Source organism: Vespula pensylvanica, chromosome 1 (genome assembly GCF_014466175.1).
Source record: "Vespula pensylvanica isolate Volc-1 chromosome 1, ASM1446617v1, whole genome shotgun sequence".
NCBI classification, from domain to species: domain Eukaryota; kingdom Metazoa; phylum Arthropoda; class Insecta; order Hymenoptera; family Vespidae; genus Vespula; species Vespula pensylvanica.
In genome coordinates, this window is record NC_057685.1 from 16,632,595 (window position 1) to 16,647,708 (window position 15,114).

The 15,114-nt window shown below is 40.6% G+C and overlaps 1 protein-coding gene across 4 annotated transcripts in view; it reads right to left on the bottom strand.

Moving 5' to 3' along the window:
- Window positions 1-1,188: 1,188 nt before the first annotated feature.
- Window positions 1,189-15,114, bottom strand: part of LOC122633903 (transcription factor SOX-2-like) — a 305,138-nt gene continuing 291,212 nt past the window's right edge. For 2 of the 4 annotated variants that reach the window (XM_043822371.1, XM_043822375.1), the window contains one exon: window positions 1,189-2,703. In XM_043822371.1, coding sequence (XP_043678306.1) covers window positions 2,613-2,703 — 91 coding nt within the window. In that variant the 3' untranslated portion in view covers window positions 1,189-2,612. Of the gene's footprint in view, window positions 2,704-13,001; window positions 13,175-15,114 lie in introns of those variants that run through there. The other 2 variants (XR_006328237.1, XM_043822384.1) reach the window with 2 other exon arrangements.

A 15,114-nucleotide genomic window follows, 5' to 3' on the forward strand; every position in this document is an offset into this window, starting at 1 on the left:
GCCAGAGTTCCAACGCCTCTCTACAACGAGGCCTTGTTCGCCGAGAGAAAAGACACCTTGGCTGACGCACCACGTATATTATATACATACACACATACATATATACCTACACATATATACAAATACCTTTTGGAGTATCTCGATTCGAGCAGCTCTGTCTGCTTCTCTTTCTCTTTCTCTTTCTCTTTCTCCTTCTCTTTCTCTCATTCTCTTTTCATATAAACTTCTCTCTTTCTTTACGGATAGCCGACGTAAACCTGCGCGAGTTAATACACTTACCGATGGTTATCGACGAGCCCACGTCAATTAAGCAATTATCGGCACCTCCATGCTCGAGAGCGTTTCGGGGATCTAAACTGTGTTGACTCACCTTCTCCCACTTGCTTCGACCAAGTGTTGTTGTTCGTCTCTTTTTTAAGAACCAATTCCTTTTTAACGAGGACCTATCACGTATCGAAAGTCATTCGATTTGGAAGCACTTTCAAAGCGCCTTCAAACTTCGCTTCGTAGCTTATCGAATTATATGTAATAATTTGATTATTAAACATGCTTCATAATTTTGTTTTCTTAAAATATTGAAATATGAAAAGAAACAAGTGTAGCGTAAATGAAAATATGTAATGCTTGTTCGAGTAATCTTGTTTGACTTCAGTGTTCCATCAAATTTTGGTATATAATACCTGTGTTCGTTATTTACGTAATTATTGGCTCGTGTCAAGCGTGTGACGAGCGTCCAATCCATCGTCTTTCGCATATCGTCGTCGTGTAACCCTTGAACGGTGTATCGCACGCACGACACGCGTGTAGCAATTTACTAGCTCGATAGACTAGATCTAAAAGATAAAGAGGGAAGGGAAACGGCTGGTGAGAAAACGATACGCCGATTAACGATGATCTCTTGAATATACAAAGAAAATCTCAAAATTGTGTATTATAGACACATCTTGTAGTATTCTTTGTTTGTAATTATAAATAGTAAATTCTTTTTCTTTCTTTTTTCTTTTTTCTTTTTTTTTCTTTAATTAATTTCATAACCTTTTTTCTCGACATTAGGATTATCGTTTTACATGTTTACGTATTATCAGAACGAATCGATGCTTTTTGCAGGGCAGTTGAAGTTTCATATTGAAAGGATTCAACTATGATACAAATGTAGGGAAATACTCGTAGTAACAACAAAAGCTCGTCTATTGTTTCCTTTGCACGGCCTTTATTGCGATCAAACGTGCGAATTGTTGAACGACACGAACGTCCTTTCGCAAGAGAGGTAAAAATTTATTTAAGTTCGCTCGCTCCCTAATTGTTGACTCCTTTTAACTCATATTTTAGATCGAAAATGTATGTTTCTGATGTTGACCGTTACGTTCGGCGACTATTTTCGTTTTCATGCTGCTGTAGGATCGATTCTTCGGGTTCTCCTCTCTCCCGGAATCTTTTATGTAACATACCTTATCGCGTAGCTCGTTCATTTAAATCGATCTCCTCCTTCGTGTAAAATCGATACTCGCTTATCTCCTACGATTTATCTCGAAAGATCGGCTTACAACGAAACGTTTCACGATAAATCAACGAGCATGTACTACTAATCTTACTACATTAATATTTTACTTAATAATCATAAATCTATATCGATTGTAAGACAGTCGTGTCGATCCCTAAGCCGAGGATACTAACTCGGTTTGGTAATAATCAAACGATAATTAAAATATGTGTCGCATCACTCGCAGCGATTATCACGAATAATTTATTTACAGAAGAAATATACAGGTTAACACGAAGACGCTATAATGTGTGTTTCTGTGTTTTCATGTTGAATGGTTATGAACGCATACATACATACATACATATATATATATATATGCATGTATATATGTGTCTTTTCCGGTCTTCTCGGAATCGTCGCATCGCTCTTCGATATGCAAAGGATTCTTCTTTCGCGAGTGAAGGAGCTCGAGGAAGAAAAAAAATAAAGAAAAAAGAAAAAAAAAAAAAGAACGAAAGAAAATCTGAGTTGGCTCCTTAACGTATGTACATACGTCATGCGATGATTTATAACGAAGCGCGCGAACGGTTACCCGAGACTCGCGCGACCCTCTCATTCGCTGTACGTACCTCTCCCTCTCTTATTCTCTCATATACTCTCTATTTCATTCTCTCTCTCTCTCTCTCTCTCTCTCTCTCTCTCTCTTTCACACTTTTAGTCTAACAAAAAGAAAAAAAGAAAAAAAAAAAAGAAGAAAAAAGATTCCGTCATAAACGCCGCATGAATAATTCAACGAGTTCCTCCTCTCACGGCAGATACGATAATGATAAGCGATGCTCCGTAACGATAATGGTTCGTAATGCTAACCGTAACGGTGATAATAACAAGGACTTTCTCGCCTATCATAAACGAGGAAGTGTCGACTTATTGCACACCGATATTTACATCGTTTATATATAATCTATTAAATCGAATCACCCGAGGTACGTTATACACCGTATATACGTTAATTATATCGTCCATTTTATCAAACGCACACGCGCACGCATGCACACACGCGTAAACACGCACGCACGCACGCACACACGCACGCACCCACACCACCTTTTCAGGACTTGTCGAAGGTATCTTAATCGTTAACGAAGTATCTCCTGGACGAAGTCGATCTGGCACTATAATAGTCCACGGGCATCCTGTAAGTCTCCTCCGTACATTGATACCTGTAACAAAGGAAAGAACGAACAAAATACAACCAAATATCTGATTAGTTTACGAAGAACAATAAACGAAGAAGAATCTTACACAATAGATTTATAAACTAGAGTTATCAAAGAACGAGATATTTAGGTCAAAGAAATAAGTAAAAAAATAGGGGAAGAAGATTTTCAACGGAATTGTACACGCCGATCGAAGGATAACACAAAACGTGCTCTCATTTTTTGAACAAAAATTTTGAGTTGAGAAAAGAATAAAGTGGGGAATATTCGCAGTAGTGGTTAGCGGTGGCGCGTCATCAGGAAGAAGTACATTGCTGTAGGTAGACCCTCTGTCCTTAGCGAGGAAAGTGGTAGGTACTCTCTCCCTGGTGGAACGGCCACCGTCGGTGGACGTTTAACATATGAGCGGCTACCAGTGTTATTAATGCGACGGTAGCGTCGTGCTCGGTATCTTCTTCCGAGCCCACGTACGTTGTTGCTTACGAGAAAGAAAGAGAGGGAGAGAGAGAAAACGAAAGAGAGAGAGAGAGAGAGAGAGAGAGAGAAGCAAGGGCCACCCGCGGCTCCTTCCTCTCAGAAGCTTGCTCTCGCGCGCGCGTTGTCAAGGGAAAGAGAGAGAGAGAGAGAGAGAGAGAGAGAGAGAGAGATGGAAGAAGGTGGAAAGGGCTCTTCTTCTCTCGAAAGAAGGACTCGAATCGGGCGCATCGACTCCGAGAGACGTAACACGACACTCGGAAAGCGCGGCACGATCTCGCGCGAGCCGACAGCTTTGGACCCATCCTTCGGAGCAGGAGTTATGTCTTCCTGCCTTTACGTCGTCTAATTAATATGTGTTTAACCTGGAATGCGACCCTACGACGAATCCTATCTCGTCTATTTGTTCTCTTTTTTTTTCTTCAGATTCTCGGTTGTAATCTGGTTCTTGCATTCCACATAAATAAAGCGTACCTACTTTGAGAGTTCTGCTATCACCATGAACCTTTTCTCTCTTATATATTCGAAATTGACTTTAATCTTCTTAAGAACGTTGCGAATGTATACGCGTTTCGAATTTTTAGCTTTATCGTGTTCGAATAATTGATGTTTGTAAGTATCTATCCCTCGCACCTATCAAGGGCTGTTGGGTCCATCGTCAAAAATTCATCGTGGGTGTGCCCACCTGTCCTGGTCTGTTCTCTTCCACGAAAGAGAGGAAAAGGTGTAAGGGGGGAGAGAGAGAGAGAGAGAGAGAGAGAGAGAGAGAGAGAAAGAGAGAGAGAGAGAGAGAGAAAGCGACAGGAGGAAAGAGAGAAAGAGACAAAATGGATACCAAGGTAGAACCGAAGGATCGGAGAGAAGCAAATATCTCTGCTGGTCGGTCAGACATTAGGAGTTCTCCGGGGTCCGGGGGATTATAAATCCTTAATACAGATCGGCACGCGATGCCCGGCTCGTTAAGGTGATACATGGCCGACTCTGGTGTCCCGGGGTGTACGGTAGCCGGTATCCGCGCGTATTCGTACGTACTACTCGTGCGTGTTCGTCTACGGGAGTGACTACACCCACACGCTTGCCAAGCCACCGGGTAATAATGAGAGATCGGACGATACGGCTCGATATTAATTGTGCGCATCGAGTGTGCCGTTGCCGTTGCTGTTGCTGTTGCTGTTGCTGTTGCAGTTGCCGTTGCTCTCTCTCTCTACCTCCCTCTTCGTTTCCGAGACCATGCCGTGAAAACCGACTGCTACCGGCTTACACCGATCCTTCGATGCGATACGTCGCGATATACGATACAGGAACGATCGTGATTCTGATCCGGAGATCTTTCTCTCTACCTCCCTCCTTTCCACTCTTTCTTCTTTCTATTGGAACGCAGAATCTCTACCATTCCCGATGAAGGAAAGAAAAAGAAAGAGAGAGATAAAGAGAGAGAGAGAGAGAGACTCAAGAAGATCCTAAGCTTTTCGTTCTTACTTGATCGGAATCAATGTCTCTCCGGGTATCCGTTTTCTACCTTTCTCGTTCAGTTACCAATGAATCTCTCACTCAATCGGCTTAATCGTTTGCATTAACGAATCCTTTTCTCGTCGCGAGGTATTTCCTTCGATGAGTCGAAAGTCGTGCGCTATCGTCAAGTACAACGTGATACTTCTTAAGAAAGGTAAGAAGAGAAAAGACTAGAAAAAAAGAGAAAAAAAAAAGGAGAAGGAAAAGAAGACAGGACTATCGGTTGGTGGTGAAGGTAGAGGAGTAAAAAAAAAGGAAAAGGAAGAAAAAGAAAATAAAAAAAAAAAGAAAAGAAGATAGAGAAAAAAGGGAAAAGGAAATCGAGATAGACGCGAAGACAAGGGGAATCACCAATCCTGGCTCGTCCTTTCGTCGGTGATTACGAGGAGTGGACAGATTGAGATGGTCCTAGGGCTCCTCCTCTTCCCTTTTTCGTCCTTTCTGTCGAGCGGTGTTTCCGCGACTCTCTCTCTCTCTCTCTCTCTCTCTCTCTCTCTCTCTCTCTCTCTCTCTCTTTCTCTTTCTCTCCGACTCACTCTCGAGTCATCTCATTCCCTCTTCCATCGACGAGGACGAAGAGCCACTTTGAAGATACGATCTCGAAACAAATTACGAGTCCTGCTCCCGCCGTTTTCTCCTCTTTCGCAGCTGGATTAAAATAATCGTGGCCCGTTAGCGGTCCAAGCCCGTATCGCCTTCCTTCCTTTTTCTTTTTTTCCTTTTTTCCCTTTTGTGTCTTTTTTCTTTTCTTTTTTTTTGTTCTTTCTTTTTTTTCCTTACATTTTCCTTCCCTTCCCAATCCTTCCTGAGAATCAACTTGAGCGAATATACCAGTGGCGGATATAAACGAGCTGGTAAATGATAACTTCGGATTGGAATGTCGTGTAACTACAAATGTTCGCGTTTAATGAGCGAAATAAAAATCAGGCAAATCGTGTTCTTACGTTTAATACCCATTGGTTTCAGTCACTTTGAGATATAATTTATAATTATATTAGTTTCGTTGATTACAAGTTTCGACTCGCTTTAATGAAATCATTACGATCGGTCGGATAACGAAGCCCATTTAAATCGAGGGACCTCGACGATCAGTACTGCGGAAAAAATCAATCTCTTTGATAATACTTTTACGTAAAGTAACATATACATCGGTATACATATGTAAGTACGTAAATACATAGATAAAATAAGACGGTAGAGAAGATCGGACGGTATTTTGTCCTTTTTTTTTCCCTTTCACGCAATAAGAAATAGAAACGAACTTTAATCCACGACGATTCCTGAAACTCGGGAAAGAAGAGAGACGAATATGTGCTCGAATGTACGTAGAATATGTGTGTGTACGTAGTATATACACATAGGATATATAGTGGGTTGCAGAGACAGGACGTTTCGTTCTCGGATGGTCCATCGTTCTTCTCGATCCGGATTACGGTAACACCTGCCCATCCGCAATTTTATCATCCTCCGTCCCGGAAGGATTTCAATTTTCTTCTCCCTACGGTCTTGCCGCCTTTCCGTTTCCTCTCTCTCTCTCTCTCTCTCTCTCTCTCTCTCTCTCTCTCTCTCTCTCTCTCTCTCTCTCTCTCTCTCTCTATCTCATGGCTCTTCTTTCTAGCGATGCTCTTACTACTCGCTTTTTTCTACCAGTCCTGGGACTCAATCTGTGTCTCATCGTGGATTATTGGGATTTCGTGAGGATGAGGATGGAAGAAGGACATGGCTGGCTGGTTGGTTGGTTGGTTGGTTGGTTGGTTGGTTGGTTGGTTGGCTGGTTGGTTGGTTGGTTGGTTGGTTGGTTGGTTGGCTGGCTGGCTGGCTGGCTGGCTGGCTGGCTGGCTGGCTGACTGACTGGCTGGCTGGCTGGCTTGCTGGCTTGCTAGCTGTCTGGTTGGTTGGCTGGCTGGCTGGCTGACTGACTTTCCTGTCTGAGCCAAGAAAATCGTTCTACGGAGAAAGACTGCCGACGAAAACGAGACTTTAATTCTTTCTCCTCGTAAAGCCTCGACTTCATTTAGAAACGAAATAAGGATCAGTGGATCCTACTGTACTATCGTCGTTCTTTATGTCGTTTTTATTTCCGCGATAAAACGTTTTCCTTCGTAAAAATACTATCATTACTTTCATCCCTCGAAACAGGAACGATATAAGATAAAAATTATCGGCGTGTCATCGGCCTAACTTTTCTTTAACCATAAATTTTTATTAAATTTTCTTGCGAAGTTCGACTCTCGATGATAATTATTCGAAACAAGAAAGAAAGTAATCCTTACACGAAACATAATTGCCATGAGAAGCTCGAATATTCCATGGAAAGAGAGAGAGAGAAAGAGAAAGAGAAACGATCGATTGCGTTAGAACTTGAAACATCAAAGGGTCCCTTCGATTCAACGTAGCAGCTTCTGCCAACATTACCATGGATAAAATAACCACACCGGCGCTTTTACCCATCCTCCTCCATTTCTTTTTCCTTCATAATTCCTCGCGTATCTTTCCTTTTTTTCGCGATTCGCATCGACGTACGAAATCGATACGCGATGATTAATTTTCAATCGGGGCTTAATTACGCTGCCCGGCTAAGCCCGATAGAAGAGACGTCCTAGAACGATGAAAGGGCGGTCTACGTCACGAAATAGAAAGAGAAAAGCCAGAGAAAAGAGCCGAGGAAGGGGGGAGAGAGAGAAAGAGAGAGATAGACATAGAGACAGAGATAGATAAAAAAAGAAAGAAAGCCCTTCCTACGGTTCTCGAATAAAAGGACCTCCTGTCGATGGAAGAGGATTGCGTCGAAGGACGAGAGGAGTGGTATGGTCCTCGAAGCAGTACGACGATTGCCAGGAACACGTGATTAGATGATCCTCCCTCTCTTCCCGTTCTGTTCTTCAGATTGGTCAACTCAGCCGTGCGTTGTCGCAGGGAGACGTAAAAAATGCAATCGGCTCTTACCGTAATGAAAAAGAGAACCGACCCCGGGTTATTCGAAGAGGCTCTAGCGAATCTGAACGCGCTCGCGCGCACGATTCTATTTCTCTTCTGAGAGAGAGAGAGAGAGAGAGAGAGAGAGAGAGAGAGAGAGAGACTCCCTCTACTATGAGATCGTGGCGATCCCATTCGTCGGCGTCGGCCTTTGACGATAACGATACGTAGATCGTCGACGATGCAATTGCCGAGAAACGAGATTAACTCGACTCGTATGGAGAAAAGAAGTGGAGGATTTATGGGGGAGATTGTACCATTAAATTGTCATCATCAACAAATTTATATCTAAACATAGATTGTAACGTTTCGTTTATTGTAATCGTATTAAATAAATTTTTATAATGAAATTGATAAAAGATCGTAATTACCGATAATTATTTGAATATCGATTATTGATGACGGTCGAAAATAAAGAAAGATAAATTTTTTACGCAAGGACGCTCGTAATGGATGCTTGAAGGATCGTGAAAGAGGAATCTTCGGTGAAGAGTAAGAGTATAATTTGGAATGAGATAACGTCCCCGCTGGTAACGGGGCAGACAGGGATGGAGAGAAACCGGGAAGACAAGATTTCACGACATCGAGGCAAGGAACTCGTAATTCTCCTGATTCATGAGACTTCTTACGCCGTGTGGCCAAAATAATTCACCCTAATGCCGCTTCTAACTGCCTCTGTCCCTGGCGCACGATTGTTTATTGCGAAAAAGGGGTCTCTTTAATACACATCGTCGCGTCTAGAATTCTCACCTCGGCTGAAGAAACAGAAAGAAAGAAAGAAATAAAGACAGAGGGAGAGGGAAAGAAGGAAAGAGAAAGAGAAAGAGAAAGAAGAAACGTTTTGGCACGAGAACGAAGAACTCATCCCTTACGAATAGCTTTTTTAAAATCCATCTTCCTGTACGAGGCTTCACTTATATCACTTCTTTTACTTCACTCTTCTTATTCGGTAAAAAGTTCTTTCATCAAAAATTCCCACCACGTTCGTATAAATTTTTATAGCATAAACTTTTTCAATGCTTTTTTATAATTTTAATTATTACGTTTCACGATCGAATTTTTCTACTCTAATACATAATTTCGATTGTCAATTCTAATCCGTCGAAAATTTTTTCCTACTTCACATATTTCTCCGTCGTAACCCATATTTTATTATACCTCTTGCGACAGTGAACGCGTACGAACGAAGAAAAATTTTTATTATGATATCACAGTAAGCAATATCTGCTGCAAAGTCGTCGAATTGACGTACGAGCGAGGTGTATTAATTAGCGTCCGGAGAAAATTACGATCGAGAATATAGTCGGGCACGCCGCAGGGTTGAAATCGTTAGCGGAGGGTCGTCTCGCGATTTTGATTTAGCCCCGGCGGCCTCCACGTCAATTCTAATTGCGTTTGACAGTAATTTGGCAAGGGAGGGAGAAATCTGATTGACGGGCCCGCCGTACTGGCGACGTTCGTTTCCCTTGCCCACCCCCCATCCCAACCTCCAGTTCAACCTCCCCGTCACCTACTCCTCTTCCTCAACCCTTCCTCTCCTCCAAACACCCACCTCCCTTCAACATACTCTCATTTTTCCTCGTCCATCGATAGGAAAAAATTTTTTCTTTTCATTTACGATCGGCAATTGTTACGATAGATATTCTTGAAATGCGTGTAATAGCGTAGGATAACGCGTGTTTAGAAACATGCACGTGGCTTGCTTGGGTGAGTTTACTAGGGCTGTCGAATATCGTCAGTTGAGGCCAACATGCTTTGTCGGTAAACCAAAGCCGATACAAGTACTATCGATGTTAATTAAGTCACGAGTAGATCGCAACCGTGTAACGAGAGCCGAAACAAGGGTTTGGAGAATAGAAAAGAGAGAAGGTACAGGTATATACGGTTGATCGTTTTACAAAAATTTTAATGAGATCGGACGAGATATATGGTATTCGGGATCGTACAAACCCTTCGGGCTATATTTCGAAATTCTCATTGAATCAACTCCGCGTATGTCCAGTTAAATATTATTCGTTTGAAAATTGTTTACTCCAGGACAGTAATTTTATCGTAATTTCTTTGTAAATATTCTTATAAGGAAAAAATAAAAGGAAAATTTTTTTTCTTCAATTATAATATACGAAGAAATTATTTTCTATTGCGCTTAGATATGTATCTAAGTATCTGTATCGATGATAATATTTTAAATAATTTACAGGTATATTATCTACATATAAATCGTAGATATGTAAAGTAAAATATATAAGTAAGTATGAACATCGACGAAGTTGCGTGCGTGCAAAGAGAATGTACTCTCAGGCGATGTGGTAGGACGATATAAAGTTACGAGCTGCAAAGTGGCAGAACGATCCGGTGTACAGCGGCATTGTAATCGGCGAATTAATTAAGCCATTAAGCAGCGGCAGTGGCGGCGTCGGCGCACGCCTGTTAATCGTCAGATCGCTAATTATGCTAAGCGAACGAGATGTACCGTCGACGTATGGCATGTGCAGGTGAATGCAGTGTGTTACGAGGTCGTATAGCACGTGCTGCATCATCGATCCATATACGAAGAAAGGAGTTGCCTCGAAGTGGGGTTAGGGCTGATGATACTGTGTTGATTGATACGTGTGCTCACGACAGAGAGAAGGAGAGAGAGAGAGAGAGAGACACAGAGAGAAAATTTTTCTAAACAGCCTTCTTTTTATTTTATTTACAACCGAATTAAATTTCATTCAATTCATTGATTTCGCCTGTACTCCCACAATATTAATTCACCTAATTATTATCTGACAATTTTGATATAACGAGACATATTTTAAAATGAAAGAAAGAATAAATAGAAATCGATTATACGTCCCACTTTCTAATAAGCTTGCAAGCTCCATTAAAAGCCACTTACGCATAAAGAAATATCGTGAATCCACTCTGCACCGTGGCGTTCTTGTCTACCGATTCTCGATAAAAAAAAAAAAAAAAAAAGAAAAAAGAAAAAAGAAAGAAGGAAAGAAAAGGAAAGACTCCCTCATCGTGTTTTATCCTCTTCCGTCTAGCTCGAAGAAGAGAAATTTACAACAACGAGAGAAAGAGAGAGAAAAGAGGGAGAGAAAGAGAGAAACGGTAAAGGAGGAGCAAGAGGAAGGAGGATACGGAGGAGGAGGTAAAAATCGTCGAGAAAAGAAATTACTTTCTCTTTTGTATTTCGGTATCTCGCGCGCGAGTTTTACCTTCTGGATAAGGCAGAGTGTAAGAGAGAAAGAGAGAGAAAGAGAAAGAGAGAAAAAGAGAGAGAAAAAGAGAAAGGAAAAGAGAAAGGAAAAGAGAAAGAGAAAGAGAGAAACAGAGAAACAGAGAGAGAGAGAGAGAGAGAGAGAAAGAGAGAAAGAGAGAAAAAGGGAGAGAGTGAGAAAGAAAAGAAAGACAGGGTAGAGGGAGGAGTAGAAGAAGGAAGAAATGGAAGAGCAAAGCACGGCCGGTCGACGAGGAGGTAAGAGGTGGTGAAGAGAAGGAAGAGAAGGAGGTGGAGGAGGAGAAGCAGGAGGAGGAAAAGAAGGAGGAGGAGGAGGAGAAACGAGGGTGGGTTTATCTCGCTCATCCTCATTAAAACCCTCCCAAGCCAGCCGCTTCTTCCTGCGGAACCTCGCTCCTCTTTCTCCACGCTTCTTCTTTCTCTATTCCTTCGGCACGAATCCGCCCCTCGGTCGGCACACAACCGACGACGCAGCGGCCTTTACGATTGCGCGCGCGTACTCTCGCGAAAGAGAGAGAGAGAGAGAGAGAGAGAAAAAGAAAGAGAGAAAGAGAGAACTGTAAAGCTAGTATAGGTAGGTAGGTATCCCCACCGGCTTGTTGTAGCACGCTCTATTAATTAAAAAAATGGGGACTCCGAGCGAATGGTGGTCAGTGGCGGAGGAGAGATGTGCGGTACGTTAGCTCACATCGACGCCTTCGTAATTGGGAAGCAACATTGAAGAGAGAAAGAAAAAAAGGAAGAGAGAGAGTAAATGTGATGTGTGTGTGTGTGTGTTATATGTGTGATATCTACATGAAGATATTTTTCTCTTATTTGTATTTTAAATATCATATTTTAAATATCATACTTCGATCGATACTCCCGAATGTTTCTTCACTATTTCGTTCTTCTCTGAATCTTTCTAATGTCATATCATTTATATATATATATATATATATATATATATATATATATATACATATTTTTTTTATATTCTTTTTTTTTTACTTTTTTTTTACATGCTTATGCATATGGGAAGAAAAACTGTATTTACAAGATAATGTTTTCTTGCTTCTCCAAGAATGAAATTGATCAAAAGGGAGAGTTGTTCGATCGCCTTTGCTTCGTCGAACTGACTCTTTAGTTAAATGCTTTTCCCGAAGAGAAGGGTGGTGGCTAAAACAAAGGGTTGGTCGCAGCTTCGTGGCGGGTTGGTCGATAGTCTAGTAGGAGCACCAATCGGCGCTCGAGCGAGAGAGTTCTTCGTCCTTACGATCTGCTGAGATCCAGAGGGAGGAGAAAGCATCACGGAGGGAAAAGAGGGCTTTCTCTCTCTCTCTCTCTCTCTCTCTCTCTCTCTCTCTCTCTCTCTCTCTCTCTCTCTCTCCCTCTATCTCTATCCATGGCCCTAAGATTTCGAAAAGGGTTCACTCGTATCTGGACGCTCGTGGAAATCAACGATCTCTTTCTCTCTTTCTCTCCCTCTCTTTCTTTCTTTTCCATGAGGAACGATCTCGGAACATGGAAGAAACGAAAGACCCTTTTCAATCGTCATCTTTTTTTTTCTCATACGATCAACCTTATTCTATTCATTTATTCAAAGTTCTCTCTATTGCGTTAACTTCAAAATTGCACAGTAAATTTATCAGAAATAACGACTATTACGATTTTATCATTCAACTTCGCATGTATTATCTATGCACATGATTGAATTGGCTCGTGCAATATCTAGAATAAATTATCATGGTTAGACGAATTACGATAGTTACACATTTGTATTATATTGATACTCGTGGTACATGCAAATTCTAATATACTTCCGGTTTATCTGCATGTATTTATTCACGTCTCTCGTACTATCGAATCAAATTTGAAAGAAGAGAGAAAGAGAGAGAGAGAGAGAGAGAGAGAGAAGATAAATAAGTAATTGCGTTCTTAAGATTAATTTATTATCGCAAGAAAATGATTTCTCAAGTTCGTCAGTCGTAGACAGTCGTTTATTACTTACTCATGAAAAAGAAAATTTCTTCGATTTGTGACAGAGCCTAAAGCAGATGAACGAATTAAAAGGAATAAAAAGGTCGAGGAAAGTGAAATTCTGACGTCGAGAATTATCGACGCCTACTCCTATCTTCTTAACGCATCTCGTTTATTCAACACTTACTTTTTTATTATAGGTACATCCTTACGCGTAAAGATCTACATAAAAACTTATTAAAACGAGCTTAATCATATGTTTATAACTGGTTCTGGGCTGGGGCAGCTTCGCGTGGTGTATCAGCGCACAGTATGCCGGTTCTAAAATCAAAAAAACATCATCGAAAACTTATAATAATGACTATCTTGAGCTTGATCTCATAACTATACTCTTTAAAGAATATACATATATATATATATATATATATATATATATATATGTTCTTTAAAGATAATATTTTTAAAATATATACATATACACACGCGCACACAAAAACACACACATAAAATAATAATAATAATAATAATAATAATAATAATAATAATAATAAGATAGTATATATATATATATTTGCAAACTTATCTATCGATGCTGGATAAAACGTTTCATGGAAATCAATTTCACCGATAGGTAATTAACGAAAAACTTTCAAACGTGTACGAGAGGGTAGAAAAATAGGATCATCAGTAGAAAGGGGAGAAGAGGGGAAAAAAAGGGAAAAAGAAAATAAAAAAAAAGAAGGGAGTTCGACTTTTGTCTTGCACACAAATAGCAGTCGATCGTTCGATCGGTAATCGTTCGTCAAAAAATGCCACCGTCGAAATGGTAATATTCATTTATCCGGTCTAATGGTTGCTGCCGATCCGTCGGGAATCGAAGTGGGAGAAAAAGAAAATAAAAAAGGAAAAAAGGAAAGGGAAAATGGAAAAGATAAAGAAGAAAAAGAGAAAGAAGAGGAAGAGGAAGATGACGAAGAAAAAGAAAAAGAAACAGAAGAAAGAAAAGGACGGAGTGCGTGTTGGCTCCGCGCTTAATCCCGCGGAATCGATGACGATCGAGACTTCTTCCGACGCGTCAAGCTGGAACGACTTCGTATCCGCCATTATATTCCAGCTCCTCGCGTCCCGATGGGACACCTCTTCTTTTCCTCTTGATCCCATAGCGACGCGTACAACGACGTGTACGATCCATAAGCTCGTAATTAATAATAAAACGGAGTAATTATCTCGGGGAACGAGAGATCCCCACAAGTGGCTTCCCACATCTCTCGAGAGAAGAACCTTGAACATTGCTTCTACTAACATTGTTCTTACGCGTCGTGCATATTAAACAATCTATAGATGGATACACGCGAGACGCTCCCTTTCTCGACGATCGACTTAATTATCTCCGTGCTTCTTTCCTTTCTTTCTTTCTCTCTTTCTCTTTTTATTTTTTATTTTGTTATATTTTATTTTATTTTTTTTTTTTTTTCAACGATCCAATCAAACTTTTTTTTTACTATCCAGAGAAGTACTTAGATACTTCTCTATCGCTTGTATTCACTATATCTTTGATATCCCTGTAGAATTATACATTCACGATAATGATATCGGATCGTTCAACTCGTTCGTTCAGCATACGTTGAATCATATTAGCTTCCTGTAAGATCATTAAGAAATTTTTTTTCTTTTTCTTCTGATTTTTCCTTTTCTTTTACTTCGATATTTATACAAGTAGAGATAAAGGTTTGCTAATTAAATATTTTAATTTATGATCTCTATTCGAAATATTTCACAGCGGAATTTATCCTAAGTAATATCATATATAATAATATTATATTATAAGAGACACTCCGTATTCGACTATCGACTTCGAAAGGAAATAATCTAGAATTATAGTTTTACTTAGTTGAAACATATCGCATGCTAATACGGAATCTCGCGTTACATCCATGAGATTATACGCGAGAAAGAAGAGAGGAAGCGCGATAGAAAAGTAGAAAGAAAAAGAAAGAAAGAAAGAAAGAAAGAAAGAAAGCAACAACAACAACAACAGCAATAAAAAAAAAAAGAACAAAATGATCGAGGAAAGGACGGAGATCCGACAAATGAATTTTTATTGGCTCTCGTTCCTCCGACGGAGGCTTATCAAAGCGACCGTCCGATTGGCACAATAGTCGACGAACGGGTGCCAGATGTAGGGTCGAAGAACTGCCCCTGCCCCCACTTCCACCCCCACCTCCTACACCTCCACCTCCATCTATTTCTCTTCCTCTCTC